This window comes from Cladophialophora immunda (genome assembly GCF_000835495.1).
Source record: "Cladophialophora immunda strain CBS 83496 unplaced genomic scaffold supercont1.1, whole genome shotgun sequence".
Taxonomy (NCBI): domain Eukaryota; kingdom Fungi; phylum Ascomycota; class Eurotiomycetes; order Chaetothyriales; family Herpotrichiellaceae; genus Cladophialophora; species Cladophialophora immunda.
The window spans coordinates 2016080-2031493 of record NW_015622541.1 but is presented as its reverse complement, the minus strand read 5'-3'; the positions used below and the strand labels follow the sequence as shown (position 1 = coordinate 2031493).

The 15414-nt window shown below is 54.0% G+C and overlaps 6 protein-coding genes across 6 annotated transcripts; 3 read left to right on the top strand and 3 right to left on the bottom strand.

Moving 5' to 3' along the window:
• Positions 1–568: 568 nt before the first annotated feature.
• PV07_00597 (uncharacterized protein) lies at positions 569–2574 on the top strand. The gene has a single exon (XM_016387061.1). The coding sequence runs from the start codon at positions 807–809 to the stop codon at positions 2463–2465; it is 1659 nt and encodes a 552-aa protein (XP_016253989.1). The 5' UTR covers positions 569–806; the 3' UTR covers positions 2466–2574.
• Positions 2575–2848: 274 nt separating this feature from the next.
• Positions 2849–3568, top strand: PV07_00596 (uncharacterized protein; the record flags this gene model as incomplete). The annotated part of the gene is made up of 1 exon (XM_016387060.1): positions 2849–3568. The coding sequence occupies exon 1, from the start codon at positions 3092–3094 to the stop codon at positions 3566–3568; it is 477 nt and encodes a 158-aa protein (XP_016253988.1). The 5' UTR covers positions 2849–3091.
• Positions 3569–3695: 127 nt separating this feature from the next.
• Positions 3696–6930, bottom strand: PV07_00595 (uncharacterized protein). Its single transcript, XM_016387059.1, has 2 exons — positions 5465–6930; positions 3696–5405 (listed from the first exon to the last, which is right to left on the bottom strand). The coding sequence occupies exons 1-2, from the start codon at positions 6124–6126 to the stop codon at positions 3884–3886; spliced, it is 2184 nt and encodes a 727-aa protein (XP_016253987.1). The 5' UTR covers positions 6127–6930; the 3' UTR covers positions 3696–3883.
• Positions 6931–8386: 1456 nt separating this feature from the next.
• Positions 8387–9450, top strand: PV07_00594 (uncharacterized protein). Its single transcript, XM_016387058.1, has 2 exons — positions 8387–8630; positions 8760–9450. The coding sequence occupies exons 1-2, from the start codon at positions 8628–8630 to the stop codon at positions 9093–9095; spliced, it is 339 nt and encodes a 112-aa protein (XP_016253986.1). The 5' UTR covers positions 8387–8627; the 3' UTR covers positions 9096–9450.
• PV07_00593 (protein disulfide-isomerase domain) lies at positions 9244–10846 on the bottom strand. The gene is made up of 2 exons (XM_016387057.1): positions 10168–10846; positions 9244–10108 (listed from the first exon to the last, which is right to left on the bottom strand). The coding sequence occupies exons 1-2, from the start codon at positions 10688–10690 to the stop codon at positions 9519–9521; spliced, it is 1113 nt and encodes a 370-aa protein (XP_016253985.1). The 5' UTR covers positions 10691–10846; the 3' UTR covers positions 9244–9518.
• A 165-nt stretch (positions 10847–11011) lies between these two features.
• On the bottom strand, positions 11012–15402 carry PV07_00592 (uncharacterized protein). The gene is made up of 4 exons (XM_016387056.1): positions 15041–15402; positions 14770–14957; positions 11491–14712; positions 11012–11432 (listed from the first exon to the last, which is right to left on the bottom strand). Exons 1-4 carry the CDS (start codon positions 15112–15114, stop codon positions 11383–11385), a joined length of 3534 nt encoding a protein of 1177 aa, XP_016253984.1. The 5' UTR covers positions 15115–15402; the 3' UTR covers positions 11012–11382.
• Between the last annotated feature and the right edge of the window lie 12 nt (positions 15403–15414).

The following is a 15414-nucleotide window of genomic DNA, read 5'->3' as shown; positions in this document are numbered from 1 at the left end:
CGGACTCCTCTGGCAACGATGCTCTCTGATGTCGAAAGAGCCGGTAGATACACTCTCAATGATGTCCTTCAGGCGACTTATCGCTCGGCGTTCATTCCACCGCGGATGACCCCAGGAAATCTCATCGCAAGGGCATGACCTTGTCGCGGCTCAGTCGCTCGACTCGGCTCGGATGTCCATATATTCACTAGATACCGATAGACGACCAAATCAATTGTTTGACACAGCGAAGCCGGACTAAGATTACTGGTTGTCGACTCGGTTCCTCGCAGCTACCGAACTCCCCCTTTTTCACAGCCTTGTCAGCGGCGCAACTGTGTTCGGCTTCTCCGCACATTGACACTCATTTAGCCCTGCCACTAGAGACTCGAGCACAATGCCATTCTGAAGACTCGGCGTCTAGAAGAGCGTCTAGAATATACCCAAAGCGGGGTTATAAGGTCAGTAAGTGAATTCTGGCAAGGCGATGTGAAACTAAAAGCAGGAACAGGCAAGGTAGCAGCTGTGGCGAGCGGAGCTGATTTCGGGCCCGAGCGTGCTAAAGCTCGGGTCCTATCAGAGTGCCCAAGTCAAAACGTCCGTCATTGGGTTGAATGACAGTCTTGTCGTCACTCGATCACTGGAGCCTGATGGACTTGTCCAAAGGACTCCATGATCGAGCAAACCTCGTTCCTACCCTTTGCGTCGCTTCCCTATAAGGATGTGTTATTCCCTCGAGCTGTTCGCTCCATCAATGCCAATGGCATCCTCGCCATACGGAGAAATGGTACAAGATTGATAACCCCTACACCTGAACACCTAGCAGAATGTCCTCTGAAACAGATGTCCCCGTCATAATCATTGGCGGCGGCATTGTAGGCCTCTCTGCCTCCAATTTTCTCGCTCACCACGGCATACATTCCATGGTGGTTGAGCGTCATAAAGGGGCATCGATCCATCCGCGTGCGCGAAGTGTCAATGCACGAACTATGGAGCTCTACCGTCGGCTTGGAATCGAGGGACTTGTCCATGAAGCTGGTGCGTCATTGTCACCGAGCAAGGGTATCTATAGTGGTGCTTCCCTCAGGGAGGTCATTGAACCCAAACCACGCTCCGGAGTTATCAGAAATTTCCCGTTGGGTGGGATCCTTGCACCACTGAGCCCGGTCACCGGGACATTTGTCACTCAAGATATGATCGAACCAGTTCTCTTGGATGTTGCAAAGGAGCGGGGAGTGGATGTAAGGTTCAATACGGAATGTATCGGTCTTGAGCAAGATGACAATAGCGTTACCGCCGTCTTGAAGGATCGGAATACCGGGGTCAATTCGACCGTTCGAGGACGCTATCTCATCGCTGCTGACGGTGCAGAGAGCCCAATCCGCACACGACTCAAGGTTCCAACGACCGGGCAGGGAACTATGGGCCATCTGCTCAATATCCTCTTCCACGCCGACCTCAAATCGCTTGTCCAAGAACGCGAGTTTTCTCTCTGTAAGGTTGAACGCCCCGAAGTCAGCGGCCTCTTCACATCAATCAACAACAGCGACCGCTGGGTCTTCCATCTTTTATATGATCCATCGAAGGGCGAGCAACCTTCAGACTTCCCACCCGAAAAATGCAAAGAGCTGTTACGCTTGGCGCTGGGTATCCCGGATATTGAGATAGAAATCAAGAGTATCCTCCCATGGAAGCCGTCAGTGCGGATTGCAGAGCAACTGCAACACGGTCGTATCTTCCTTGCGGGGGACGCAGCACACCAGATGCCGCCGTGGGGAGGCCAGGGTGCAAACTCGGGCATCGCAGACGTCCACAACCTCGCCTGGAAGCTCTCTGCAGTCCTCCAAGGACATGCCAACAATTCCTTGCTCGAGACATACGATGTGGAGCGGATTCCTGTCGGAAGGGCAGCTGCAGAATATTCTGCAAGCATGGCTGATGAGAAAGGAATTATATCAACAAAAGGGCCATTTACGATACTGCTAGTCGTGTTCAAGGGGTGTCGTTTGCTTTCCGGCCACGGAGCTTATTACGCAAGTCATGCCATCTGCGCAGAGGATACCTCTCCCTTGGGAGGATTGACCTGGAGGCCGTGGACCTTGCCGAGCCTGCTGCTTTCAATCGATGGGCGACCTGGAAGTCGGATTCCTCACATATGGGTTGAGCACCGGGGGAAACGTGTTTCGACCCTCGACTTGTGTGGCAAGACCTTCGTGTTATTTGCCGGGGCAGGCGGCAGGCCATGGGTGGAAGCAGCAAAGAAAGTGTCTTTAGCCATGGACGTCGACATTGCCGCATATTGTGCCGGCCCTGCAGACGATCTGGTCAGTCAAAAGGGCAGATTCGAATCTGTTGCAGGCATCTCGTCTGGAGGCGCGATACTTGTGCGGCCAGATGACTTTGTGGCGTGGCGCCAGAGGAGACCCGTTTCTGATCCTCAGGCCGAGCTCACAAAGGCCATGAGACAAGCGCTGTGTCTATCGTGATCTGGAGTAGAGTCTCGACACAGAAGGCTCTGATGGTGGCCAGCTTGGGAGAACCCTCGGCTCATACAAAGCCGTCTCTCTGTAGTAGATAGCATTGCAAATGTCCATAACATCGCTGCTCATGTGCTTCGACCTGTTGCATGTGTACTCCCTACTTGAACCGCTAAGCCTTGTTTTCGCTGGCCTCACGTCGTCCATCAAGGAGCGAAGTCAGCCGCAGTTTCGGCCTCACGCCAGGATCTGGACGCCCTGGGGAATGGATTTGCTGACAATGGCCCGGCAAATGGGCGGAGACACTTGCGGTGGATACATCAGGCACATCAGCTGCATCAGCTGCAATATAAAAGAAACAAAGAAACTCCCGTTTGCCCCCACCGACTTCAACGACTCCTGACCGCTCCCATCTCAACGGTAAACCCATCATCAGTCAGTGTCCTTGGTCGTTCATTTTGGCTGCTGTGGTCATCACAAAGATCTCGAGAGTGCTCTCTTCGAACTTCCCTCTCAGCTGGCACTCCCCCCTTTGCGCTGGACACAACGGGCCCACGGTCTCCGTTGCAAACCACCATCCATGTAATACAACCCACAGGCCCCCAACCAAGCAAGGAAGAGCGAACAGAAAGAAAATGTCCTCGTCAACAATCCCTGCCTTCTACCGCGTCTTCTTCAGCACCGTCGACCCGCTGATCGCCCTCAGCGGCGCGCTGACGCAGCTGCTCGCCCCGCGCACCCTCCTGACGCTGTACAACGGCTCGTCCGCGACGCTGCCGCCGGCCATCGAGACAACCGCACTCCTCGACAGCGGGGCGGGCTACCTGCTCTCGACCATGCTCCTGCAGCTCGTCCTGCTGCGGCTGCGGCCCGCGGACCGCGCCGTCTGGCGCTGCCTCGAGGCTGCCATCCTGGTCCAGGACGTGGCCGTCGTCGCCGCCGTCGCCCGCGCGCTCGACGCCCAGCACCGCCTCGCGTGGCCGCTGCTGCTCCGACCCGGGGAGTGGGCTAACCTGGCCATCCTCGCGGGCGTGGGCGCGCTCAGGGCGGCGTTTCTCCTGGGCGTCGGAATGGGTGGTGGTGGTGGTGGTGGCAAAGCGAAGAGGACTTGAAAGGAGGAAAAGCGCACCTTTTGGTTTTCTAATTATCAGAGTCTGCGCTGCCGCTTGGGATGGAAATCTTGATGGTGCAACAGGATCTGTTCATTGGAAAAGGCCCAAATAAAATTGAATAAATAAATGCTTTGTGTGATTTACCCCAAGTGGTATCTTTTCCCTTGCATACATGTCTCATTATCCCATGATCCATATTACTCGTTCCAGCGCCAGAGAGAGTCCCGTGGGTCCTTCCTTGTACATATATAAAAGCCCATGCAAACATAAAGCCCATGTCGTGTCCTGCCGTAGCTCATTTCCCGTTTCCGTTTCCTAAATGATGTCCTTGACCAATTTATACCCTTGACCCAAAGTCCCCACCGCACCCATCTGTGCCGCAGCCGCGTCGGCGACCTGATCGGCTGCGAAGTTGGCCGCTTGCTGGATCCCCAGGCCTTGCGCTGCTTTCTGCACCACGGCGACCCACAGCCAGCCGCCCTTGTCGGTCTGCAACAGCCCGATCTTCTGCGTGTCCTCGCTCTTGTCGGGGCTCTGGTGCTCGTGGAACAGGTCGCTGACGTTCTTGACCGCCCTCTCGTGGTTGGCGTTGGGCTCGAAGAAGCCCGCCGCGAGGCCGTCGACTGTCAGCCGCTCCTTGACTTCCTGGGCCTGTGACGGCTGCGTTAGGAAGACCGCCAGCACGGCAAGGCCCAGCGCAAACAGGGCGTAGATGGCTTTCAGAGTCACCAGGAGATACAGAGGCACGTATGGAACGCGCGTGGCGAGATAACTATTGTCCCTCGTCCACTCGAGCTCGTTCTGCACCTTGATGCCAATCCCGGAGCTGAGGGCCACGGCAGCCTGGGAGAAACGGTCGGCGAAGACCTTTGACAGACCCTCCGGTGTTTTCCGATAGGCGGCCAATGCCGCGGCGTCTTGGAGGGCCAGATGAGACAGCGGGCTGTTGATAGCGAACGGGGCGCTGAAGACAGCACCGTAGTAGTCTGCCACATCCTCGTCTGCCTCAAGCTCAACAAGGGTGATCGATGAGTTGGTCCAGTTGTATTTCACCTCTGCGATAACTGCTGAGCAGCTCAGGACGAATACGGTGTCGCCAGTGGCGTCGTATTTAAGATACTGGTCCTCCCGCATGGTTTTGAATTCGTCTTGATAGGTATCCACGGGCGGGAAGCCCTTTGACCAGGTCAGGAATTGAAGTGGGTTCTGCGTGCTGAAGAGGTTGGTAGTGCTGCTTCCGAATCCCACTGGTTGGCTCTTTGCTGTGTCATTGAAGAACTGAATGCCCACCATAGCCTCGTCTGGCGCCGACGTTGCGTTTTTAGGATCCATGCCGACCTCTCCAGAGTATGAAAAGGACGGCGAACTGTAAGCGCCACACGTGAAGCCGGAGCTGACACTGTCAACGGCCGTGACGCTGCAATTTTGCGTCACCATTTGGCACTGCGTCTTGATCGCCAGCGTCGTCGCCACAAAGTCAAGCGTCTTACTGCTCTGGGTATCCCCAAGGAAGTAATAGTTCGAGCCATTCACCGTGACGTTGTGAATTGTGTTGTTCAGCGAGTTCGACATCAGAGTCTCCGCGGCTTGCTGCGCGTTGAGCACGCCTTGGCGCTCTCCGTCCGCCGTCTGCCAGCTCGTAATGCTGCACGGGTAACTGCAGTTCGCTTGAGCATTGCCTGGACAAGTCCGTGACTCCCAGTCGCTCGGCCCACACTGACTGGAGTTTAAGCCTCTTCCAAAGGAGAATGCTGTGTTGTTCTTCGGAATGACCAATGCAATGTTCATGGCCGTGGTAACTGTACCAAACCAGCTATCGACTGCTCCGATCGCGAAGCTGCATTGACTGGGTTAGCACAACCCACAGAGGAATAAGGGAGGATGAGAGAGACCTACGTCATTAACACAATGAAGGACAAACACCAAAAGGCGAGAGGAACTGGTTGCACGAGGCTCTCATGGTTTTGCCAGCGATACTTAACGGCGTCGAGCAGAGGTTGCGTCCCACCTCCATTGAGCAGCCCGATCAGGATGGATACCTGGTGAGGACTGGGGAGCTTCTCTGATTTGCTGGCGGTCGCCTTCATAATGCGTTGGCCTGCGAAGAAAGCGACAAGAGCCATGGAAGCTCCAGTGACGAAGGGTATGATCTTGGCCGTCCATGACGAGATCATGTGCAATACTGCTGGGTTGGTGATGGTCTTGTAGTAAAGGTAATAAGCTTGGTCACCGCCATTGTTTTCGATCTGCTGGATACTTTGGAGAGTGGCCAGCCCATCGGTCGAGGATGTTTCGTGCTTTGGAGGAAGATAGACGTAACTGCCGTCGATTCGATTGTACAGGATGGCAGTCAGGAGCACACTGGAGATAACGGCAACTGGAACACAAGGTGCAAAGGCTCCCCAGAGCAAGGACGGCAGAGCGCCCTCTATGTTGTCTTTGATTGCATGGGTGGAAGTGGGAGTTTGGGGAGGGCTCTCTGAGCTGGCCAGTGTGGCTGGCGTCTCTTTTTCCGATAAAAGAGGAATCTTCGTAGGTGAGTCAGGCTGTATCGCCATTGTGCTGCGCAATCAATCTAGAAAGCAGACCTCTCAAAAAACCAGCCGGTGGATTGTAAAACTCGGGGGACGACGCAAAGCAGAGAGCAGGCTGCGGGTATTTAGGTCGTTCATTTTTTTTTGACGGTCCTTCTGAGAAGTCATGCACCTCTCCTCCAAAGGCAACCGAGCGAGGTCATGCAGCTCTTCTGCAAAAGGCAACCGAGCGAAGGCAATCGCGCAGAACGCACACCAAGAACGATCCATGAATGGAGCATGCTGCCGACGAAAGCAGCAGCGAGATAGAGAACCAGGGACCAGACAAATCGTGAAGGAGGGCGAAGCTATCCAGACATTGGCGACATGTTTGTCAATCAGTTGGCCGGCAATGGACAGCGTCCCCAAAGGTGTTTGTGGCTGGCTTAAAGCTGCATGTCGGCCTCGGAAATGGCCCAGTCCAGGCCGAAAGCAGAGCAGCACCCAAACTTAGCGAGCAACAGTGTGGGAGGAAAACGCGACCGCCTTTCCCAGGCTGCAGAAACCGCCGTTAGGTTGGCCAGTCATGTTCTGTTCAGTGGTCCTTGACTGTTCGCGCCACCTCTTCTCTCAGCAGAACTGTTTCCGAGATAGGGCAGCACACCATGCGGGATGTTCTGGACTCGGCCATGCGGCGGAAGCTTGTGCGTGCCTAAACATGCAGGGCAAACAGAACGCAGAAGGTCGAAATGCGATGGCAACTGAAAAGGCAGGCCACTTGCCTGAGGTCACGAAGACAGGCCTCGATGGGTCGCAGTGTATTCTGCCTACATTTGGCATTCGTTGAAGTGGTGGTTGCTGAGAAACTCGAAGAACATGTGGTGTGCGGCTGGATTAGACTATCGGAGGCGGTAAGCCTTAACACTCTTAGCAGTGCTTAACAGGTGCTTAGCAGGGCCTTATTGGGTGTCTAGTAGTTGTTCAGCAGCCCTCAGTTCCCCTATGCAGTAAGCCAGCATTTTACAAGGATCGTCCGTATTGACGAATTTGCCATTCCACCCACCTGCACCACATGGCAAACGGCACATGGCCATTGCTCACCGCCCACTTGTCCGTTCTTTCGCTCGCTCATGATGAATCAGGCGCCTCTCTAAACATTTGCTCTCAACCTGAACCCGCTCGTACTCCCACCTTGGATGATATGCATGCTTAGCCATGTATCTGATGCGCCGTCCGAAAGACAACTTCAACATCAGCAGCCACGACTTTCACTATTTCTTTCGTCCTATTCCTGGGCTTGGTTTAACTCTTGTGGCGCATCCGCGCCGTATGCCATTGTCCGGGTAAGTAGTTGTCCCCTTCGGGTCGATCATCTCGTAAAGCTTTAGGGCTTCTCCCCCCTCATTCGCCTGGTCCCAAGTCGCATTCTAGAAGCCAATTTGATCCCCAACTAGCAAATCACGGCATCAACGGAAGGGATTCACAAACCGGACAATAGTGGCTTGCACAAAAAGACAGTAATGACCATCCGGCATCTCCCGCGCCTCCACCAAGTTTCTTTCAGCTGGACCCAGCTGCCGAGCCCTGAGAGTCGGGGTAATACGAACTCACTCCCTAGGTGAGAGGGGCTTGAAGCTTCAGGTGGTGGCGAAAGCAGGAAACCCAGAGCTCGCCGAGACCCCAAAAATTGCTGGAGGGGTGGAAATAGAAGCGGCCTCGTGCAGCACGTATTCGAGTGTAGGGTAGCGTAGACCACGTTTGCGCTTTCAGGATGTTCGAGGCTGGGAACACGAGGGTGTCAGACTTTTCCGAGGCCTTCGATAAGACAAGCCCGATACCCACCATTCCCAACAGTCTGGGAAGAATGAAGCTGGAATGACGACGCCAATCGCTCAAATGGCTGGCAACATTGGAGCGTGCAGAGATCGCTCGATTTGCCGTGTCTCCTGGTGCGGTGTTATCCTCATATCCACAGGGTGAACCCCGTTGTAAATGTATGTCTTGTTGCGCAGAACTCAGGAAGTCAGTGGCCAGATCCTCGAGGAAGAACTGGTGGTAGCACAGTCATCACCAGCCGCGTTTGGCACCACTCTTCCTCCAAACATCTGGACGAAGCGGCCGTCTATAATCAAACGCGACGTTGGAAGAAGAGTGCAGATGGACTGGACGTGTCTTTTGTGGGTTGCCTGAGAGATTACTACTAGTAGAGGCATGTTCGTTGGAGTGACACAAAGGATTTCTATTTCCTCCAGGAGTGAACGACTCCGTCTCCGCATGAACTTCGGGCAAATGCCCCGGATACCCAAGTTTCCCTCGTGTTAACTTGCAGGCGCCTTTTCCAGGTCTTTTTGGACCGCACTTCTCGATACCCAAACGTTTGTCGGGCGCTGGGGTGTTAAAGAGCCTGCTCCGCGCTTCCTCGGAATGCATCCTATGTGAATTGAGTCTATGCTGATCTATTTCTCTGGATGTTGTGGGAGCAGCACTCCATTGATTCTGCCCCTACTCCTGAGTGATCACGAAGGATAAACAAGTCGCCGTGCGACATGGTAAGTACCACGAGACGCTCTCAAATTTCTTGGGACATGATCAACAGGCTGTCCATCTCTGCCGCCTTGCATTTGATCCCGAAGTTTGTGAAGAGATAACGGCATGCCCTGACTGAACCTCCTTTCCAGTCCGCCCCTAGCCCGCCGCTCTCGTCCCAATCATACCACCCATCCGCCACCATTGCAACGTCAAGCGGCCCGGCTGGCGCAGCAGCCTCGTCGGCTTCCACCTTGGAGAACCTACAGAGTCCAAACGATGCGGCCACGAAGCTCGCCGAGGCGATCGACGACTTCCTCGGTGACCTGGAGAAGAAGTTCAAGGGAATAAGCGATGAGATACTCACCAAGTTGGATGACATGGCAGAACGGTGTGATCGGTTGGAGCAGGAGATGCTGTTGAGGGATGCAAGCGCGATGGAGAACGTGGGCGGTGGGAAGGCAGGGAGCACCGCCGGGTCGAGCTGATATGGCCGGAACCGCTTTGTTCTCCACGACGCAGGATGATCTCGACCGCCAGAATGCAACACCCTCGATGTCTTTGCACAGGCGACAAGAGTACCGCCTCTGGACCTGCGCCCTCAGACCCAGTGCGAGGGTGGATAAGGAAGGAACAAGACAAGATGCATCTATACGTGTTCGAATCAGCGGAGTATTGGCCCAGCTACTGAAGACCATAGAATCCGCTTCGAGAACGGGATGGAGCCAGCTGTGACAGGGACGACATCAACCAGTGATATGAGAAACTAGGCGTGTATCGAAACTGGAAACCCGCAAAAACCTTTTTGAACTCCTCTAATGACAGTCAATTTACAGATCCATTGCCTGCAGACCTTGTGCTTTTGTCCGATCTGCCCGTGACATCAAAAGTGCCCACTCATTCCTCGTTGCTTACAGTTCACTCTTTTGCTCCGGCTCCTTGACCAAGAACTTCGAAAGGATGTTGCTCCTCTTCTGCAAGTCATCAATCTTCTCCGGTGCCAATCCGCCCTTCTTCAACAGACCTGCCAATCTTGTCTGTTCCTTCATCGCGTACTCTGGGTTTCCGGTCAACTTGGACAGGGCTCTGAGATAGTAGTCCACGGATGAGTCCTTCAGGTCGTTTGCTGCCTTCTTGATCTCAGCCGTCGCCTTCTCGATATCTTTCAAACCGTTCGCCGTGACGTATTTGGCGAGCAGGCTATCGATGATCTCGATAGTCCCAGCCTGGGAGTTCAACCCACCGCCCGGAACCCTGTAGGTGCCGGCTTTGGAATTGACAAAGTCCACCAAGGCTTCTTCGCTGCGGGCGCCGCTGTATGGTTCTGGTTCGGTCGAGCCCTTGGGGAAGAATTTGATAGTCGGGTAGCCGGTGATGCCTTGGGATTGAGCTGTAGCTTTCGAGTTCTCGGCTTCGGCATCGATTTTGGCGATCAGAACGCTCGGCTCACTGGCGAAGTCGGTGGCGAGCTTCTCCCATGTCGGGGCAAGGGATTTGCAGTCTGTAAGCCAAAGATTAGCATGCAATGCCCTACTGCGTCGGTCTAAGGGACAAACGTACGTCCACACCAGGGTGCCGTAAAAGCCACCAAGACATCCTTATCCCCACCAACCTCAGACTTGAATGTCGTATCTGTCAACATCTCAACATGACTAGGCGCCTTCTTTGGGCCCTTGGCCTTGACACCGGACTTCTCAGTCACGAAAGCCGTCAAACTCTCCAGATCCCGTCCGCCATTGTAGTCCTCTGGCTCCGAGCCGGGCTTCCCGTCAAACCACTTCAAGGTTGGGAACCCCTGGACACCAAATCTCTTGCCTAGGTCTTTATGCTTGTCCGCATCGACATTTGCAATCGTCACCTTGCTTCCGGAGGCGGCGAAAGCTGTGGCCAATTCCTCATAGACAGGAGCAAGATTCTTGCAGTGGCCACACCAGGGGGCGAAGAACTCGACGAGAGCAGGCTTGCCCGACTCAAACACCACTTTGTCGAAGTTTGAGGGGATCAGATTGACAACATCTGAGGCCGCAGTGAGGAGGGGCAGGGCGAGCGTTGCCAGCGGGAGGAGGGAGCGAAGTTGCACCATGATGGCGCCGTACCAAGAGGCAGGTTGGGACACGACAGACTCGAGCTAATACAAACGAATATGGGTCTTCGAGAGAGGATATCGCCAGGTAGAAGGGATGGGGGAGGAAGATGGAGGAACCGTGAATACTTGGGCCTTGTTGGCGGGATATATACGAACGCCGCTTTATTTCAATGCTTAAAAATCCACCTCTTGTATCCTTGCCTGCGCCCCCTTTTCAAGGCTGAAAAGCCACTTGTCCTTGCGACTCAGCCTTGTCTTGCGCAGACCCAATCATGTCTCCTTACATGCCAGGATCTAAGGATAGATGCATTAGTCGGTCAAATGTGTGATTACCAAGTATTGTAAATGTCTTTGAGAACAGCGTCTCGTGCCATGGTGTTTCTACAACCACTACAAGTTGGTGACAATAGCCGTGTCAACCTTCAACATCCAAGGCTCGTTCGAGAGGCCTCATCTCTCCTGGTACAGACATTAATTTAGGCGGGTATGTACGTAGATTGTGCTCTCTCGTAAAAATGCGGGACTGGAAATTCAAGAGCATGCGAGAAACTGGTTCTCCAACAGCATCCCAACGCCGTCCCTCGCCTTCGCTTGTTGCTTGCCGTTCAAACATCAACAACTATGCAAAACAATTGATCGGTGGTCGTGATTGCCATTCGCCATCGTGGACTGGATCCCTCTATTTCTCATCATCCAGCTCCATATAACTGATGATATGCACTGTGAGCGTCAACGAGCACTGTGAGAGAATGTCAGTAATCAAGTTGCAAAATGGTGCACCGGTATCAGGTACTTACTCTGTAGTACTTGTTGCTGAGCCTGTTTACTCTCGCATGCACACTGCACACATCTCCCATCCGCCAGATCAAGGAGTATACTCCATGCCATCTCTTCACGTTCAAGATCCGGTAGACAAGGCCGCTTGAAGTCACTGAGGTGGTATTTGCGACTAACGCTCTTCATGTTCGCATCCGTCATCGGTGGAGAAAAGATCAAGTACCCTTGATCGTCGATTCTCATGAAGCGCCGTTTCCATAGAAATGACTCTGGAAATTGTACGTTGACATCTCCAATGTCGACAACGTGCATCAATGACTCTGCTATAGAATTCTCCCGCGTTAGATCGGGCTGTTCTTGCGTAATATTGACTTGGGACTGATTGGCGTCGTCTTTCGTCGCTGGTTGATTTCTATTCCGTGCATTCGCCAGATTCGACATCCGCTTCATAAGCCTGCTTGTCATCGAAGACTTTGGTTTGTCCTCGGAAATCGATGCGGCGTCACTGGCTGATCGCGGCCCATGGCGTCTGTAGTGGCTTGATTTGGACACTTTGCTGTGATTCGACTCTGACCGAGGTAAATTTGTGTGAGACCCTGATCGATGGGAGGAAAAGGAAAATCGGCCCCTTTCTGACTTCGTGGGGCTTTTAACCCTGGGTTGGCTCGAAGCTGACTGGTCCAAGGTCGGCTGGTCGGGCTTCTCATGTTCGACAATCAAAGGGCTTCGGTAGAGATTAAGGGGAGTATGGTAGCTAGAGCTGGGGGCAAGAGGGGGATGTTTGTTGCTGGAATCACGGACAATCCTTGCTGTAACAGAGATGGTCTCGCCTTTCTGTAGCCTGTGCGCATCCGACGAGGGACGTCGCGGTTCTTTGATTGCGAGAGATGAATGGGGTTCATATGAGTTGCCTGTCGGAAGCAATTGCCTTGGGGGTGAGTTTTCGGTTGAGGCATTGGGAGCCTGTTGTTGGTTCAAGAGGAATGATGAGCGCTTCATGAACGTGGAGAAGGCAGAGGTTCCAGCACTTGTCTCTCGGATTGGCTGGGATTGTCGTGGAGGGCTTGCATCTTTCGTCCTCAGTACTTCCAAGGCTTTAATGCGTTTAGAGATGCCTGTTCCGAGTGTAGCCTTTTTGGTAAGAGGTAGTTGGGCCGACTCTGTAGGTAATGGCGGCCACTGTGGAAGAGCTGTTGAAACGCTTCGTACGCTACCACTGCTGGGCCTGTTTCCATCGGGGGTTGTTACAAGATTCGGTCGACCAGTAGAATGGCTGGAGTTCGGTGGTTTGGCGACCATCTCGCGTAGACGATCAGAACTCCCCTTGGACATTATCGGAGTTACCGGCGAACGTGCCACAGAGACTGGCATAGCCTCATGGACGGTAGCGTGCTGTATCTCGTCCATCAAAGAGTCATCTTCTGAGAGATCCGAGGCAGACGCATTGCCACCTGGTAAGAGTTTTAGGGCTTGTGGAAGTCCTAAGCGCCCGGATTTCTTCGACGACGCTGCATCTTGTGTCGGCAGTGCATTGGAGGAGTGTTGCTCAGCATCCAATTTTGATTCAGGTTTGCTCTCCAAGAGACTATCCCCTGTGATAACTGGTTCAGCTTCCAGGTAAGCAAGTGCTGCCTTTACATCAGAGCTGGAATCCTGTTTGGCCTCCTTGTCTAGAGTGGCCCGGCCGGCGCTGGCCGATGTTTCTACATCCATCGAGGTCCCGTCAGGTTTGATGACGGCTTTGTCTTCCTGCGAGACCGCTTTTGGCGTGAGGGACGAGCTTGTGGCTGAGGATAATGAGCGGCGAGTACGGGAACAATCATCCTGTTCGCTGATAGAAGAGGCTTTCGTAGAAGGCTCTTCCGAGATGTTCGTCATGATGGTCGGCGACGTTGTATAAGATGACTGAGTCAGCTTTGACTCCTCGTCGACGTTTGACAGCTGTTCCTGACTTGGAATTGATGATAGGCGAGTACTCGAACCGTTGACGCTCGCATTCGGCTCCGACGCATTGTGAATGTATGTATTTGAAGGGGTTGATGGTGTAGCCGAGGCTGCTCTTTGAGCCAGCAGCATGTTCCTTTTCCGTAATTGCAAGGCCTTCATCAATCTTAGCTTTTCTGGAGTGGTTGTGGAGACATCTCCAGTTACGGAAGCTGGCCGGAGGATTGCAGAGCGACTGTCTCCCGCATTATATGGAGCGTGTAGGTATGATGGTGACGGCAGAGGCGGCGCACCATTGACAGACTGGCTGGAGGGAACAAAACGGCCAGGGACGCTTCGACTTGACTGTTGAGAGCCGGGTCGAATCCCAAGGCTGACTAGAGACTTGTTGTTCACACGAATAGAGGTTGGAAGGTTCGCCACTGGCCGTATACCTGTGCCGCTGTCTGTTGTTCCGGACGTCTTAGGACGATGACTTGGCTCAACGTGAGGTCTCGGTCCGAGTTTTTTCTTCTTTGGCTTGACTGTTGTATACGATGCGACGTTACTACTCCACTGGCTGATACTGTCCGATTCGGCGGCGGAAAGATGGCGAGCGTGAGGACGAGGGGTAGCCGGATTGGAGGCGTCTGCTGTTGCTGTAGTGGTCTCGAGAAGGATGTTGCTAGTGGCTTCGAAATCCGGAGCTCTTGGACCTTCGCCTTCGCTAGTGGAAGGCGGCGTTGGTTCGGGAGTCGCGGGGAGCTCCTTGTCGACAACCGACGAGGGTAGTGGAGAGGGTAACGGTGAGACCGGTGGTTTGGGTGATGTGAGTAGAGACTCTTTTCGCGGAGGGTGAACAGTCTTGTCTGGTAAAGATAGGGTCGTGGTGTTGCCGTCGGCGGCGGCAGCCTCTTCCTTCCTCTTTGCCAGCAGGGCCTTTGCAAGGACTGCGCTTGCCGGCAGTTCATCCAGTTCATGCCTCACATAAGCAGAGCTCGCCGTCGATGTCACCGTTGGCGCCTCCTCGAGTTTTGGCGTTGCGAGGCGGAGGGCCAGGCCAGCGTTCTCTTTCTCCTTGTCCTTGTCCTTGTCCGCCTCGGCTGGCGACACGGCATCTTCAGCGTCTTCAGTAATCTCATTTAGTCGGCGCCGTCGCAGGGAAGAGCTTGACGAGGTCAATGACGATGCGGAGGGTAATAGCATGGTACATAAGCCGAGGGCAGATTCTGTCAACTCAGAGGCTGCTGTGAAGGAGAAGATGGTGTCATGGGGAGTGAAGGTTTCCAGGACCGATTGAAATTGCACGGTAAGCCGCACTGTAGCGGGTGAAGAAGGTCAGTCACAATTCTTTCAACGCCGGCGCGTCCACCCACCTTGCAGCAGTCGAGATGTTCCTTCTGGCACATATTTGAGCACGACTTTCTTGCGCCGATACTGCACCAACCCATACAGCGGCGATTTCTCTGCATATTGCTCGATGACTCCACGCACAGCCGGCACGCCCCCTGTTCCCTTGCTCAACAATTCGATGGTGTCGCGATTGACATATTTCAGTAAGAACCTGGTCCATGTAAGCAGGCGTCACAGCGGACGGATTGCGCAGAGCCACGAGGCAGCACAACATCAAAGGAATGCGCGACATACCATCCTCCTGCGTCCGCCTGAGCAGCCTGGTGTGCATCGGCGACTGCAGCTCCATCAAGTCCATTCAATGACATTTCTCAGCCCTCATTGAGAAGGCCCAGGCCTGCGCAATGGTTCAGAATCCGATCTCATACAGTCCGGGAATGAATCGAAAGGCTATACAAAGACCCGGAGACGCAGAAGAGCAAGGCTTGAGGCGATCAGGGTAACCTCTCAAATGCAATGGGCCCGACGCCAACGGCGAGTAACCACAGCCGTCTCAGCTTGGATATGCAGCTTCGAGGGGAAGCCCACATGCAGGATGCAGGACATTCTGCGAATGGAGCACAGCGCGGCATGGTATCTGAAGTTCAGGGGGGTGCTACAACGGGCCA

Bases quoted from the DNA above. Each gene is read 5' to 3' on its own strand.
- PV07_00597 (XM_016387061.1), top strand. From the start codon at position 807: ATGTCCTCTGAAACAGATGTCCCCGTCATAATCATTGGCGGCGGCATT.
- PV07_00593 (XM_016387057.1), bottom strand. From the start codon at position 10,690: ATGGTGCAACTTCGCTCCCTCCTCCCGCTGGCAACGCTCGCCCTGCCC. The intron at 10,109-10,167 runs GTACGTTTGTCC...TTTGGCTTACAG, and splicing joins TACGGCACCCTGGTGTGGAC to ACTGCAAATCCCTTGCCCCG.
- PV07_00595 (XM_016387059.1), bottom strand. From the start codon at position 6,126: ATGGCGATACAGCCTGACTCACCTACGAAGATTCCTCTTTTATCGGAA. The intron at 5,406-5,464 runs GTAGGTCTCTCT...CAGTCAATGCAG, and splicing joins TCCTTCATTGTGTTAATGAC to CTTCGCGATCGGAGCAGTCG.
- PV07_00592 (XM_016387056.1), bottom strand. From the start codon at position 15,114: ATGTCATTGAATGGACTTGATGGAGCTGCAGTCGCCGATGCACACCAG. The intron at 14,713-14,769 runs GTGGGTGGACGC...CACCCGCTACAG, and splicing joins AACATCTCGACTGCTGCAAG to TGCGGCTTACCGTGCAATTT. The intron at 11,433-11,490 runs GTAAGTACCTGA...ATTCTCTCACAG, and splicing joins TCAGCAACAAGTACTACAGA to TGCTCGTTGACGCTCACAGT.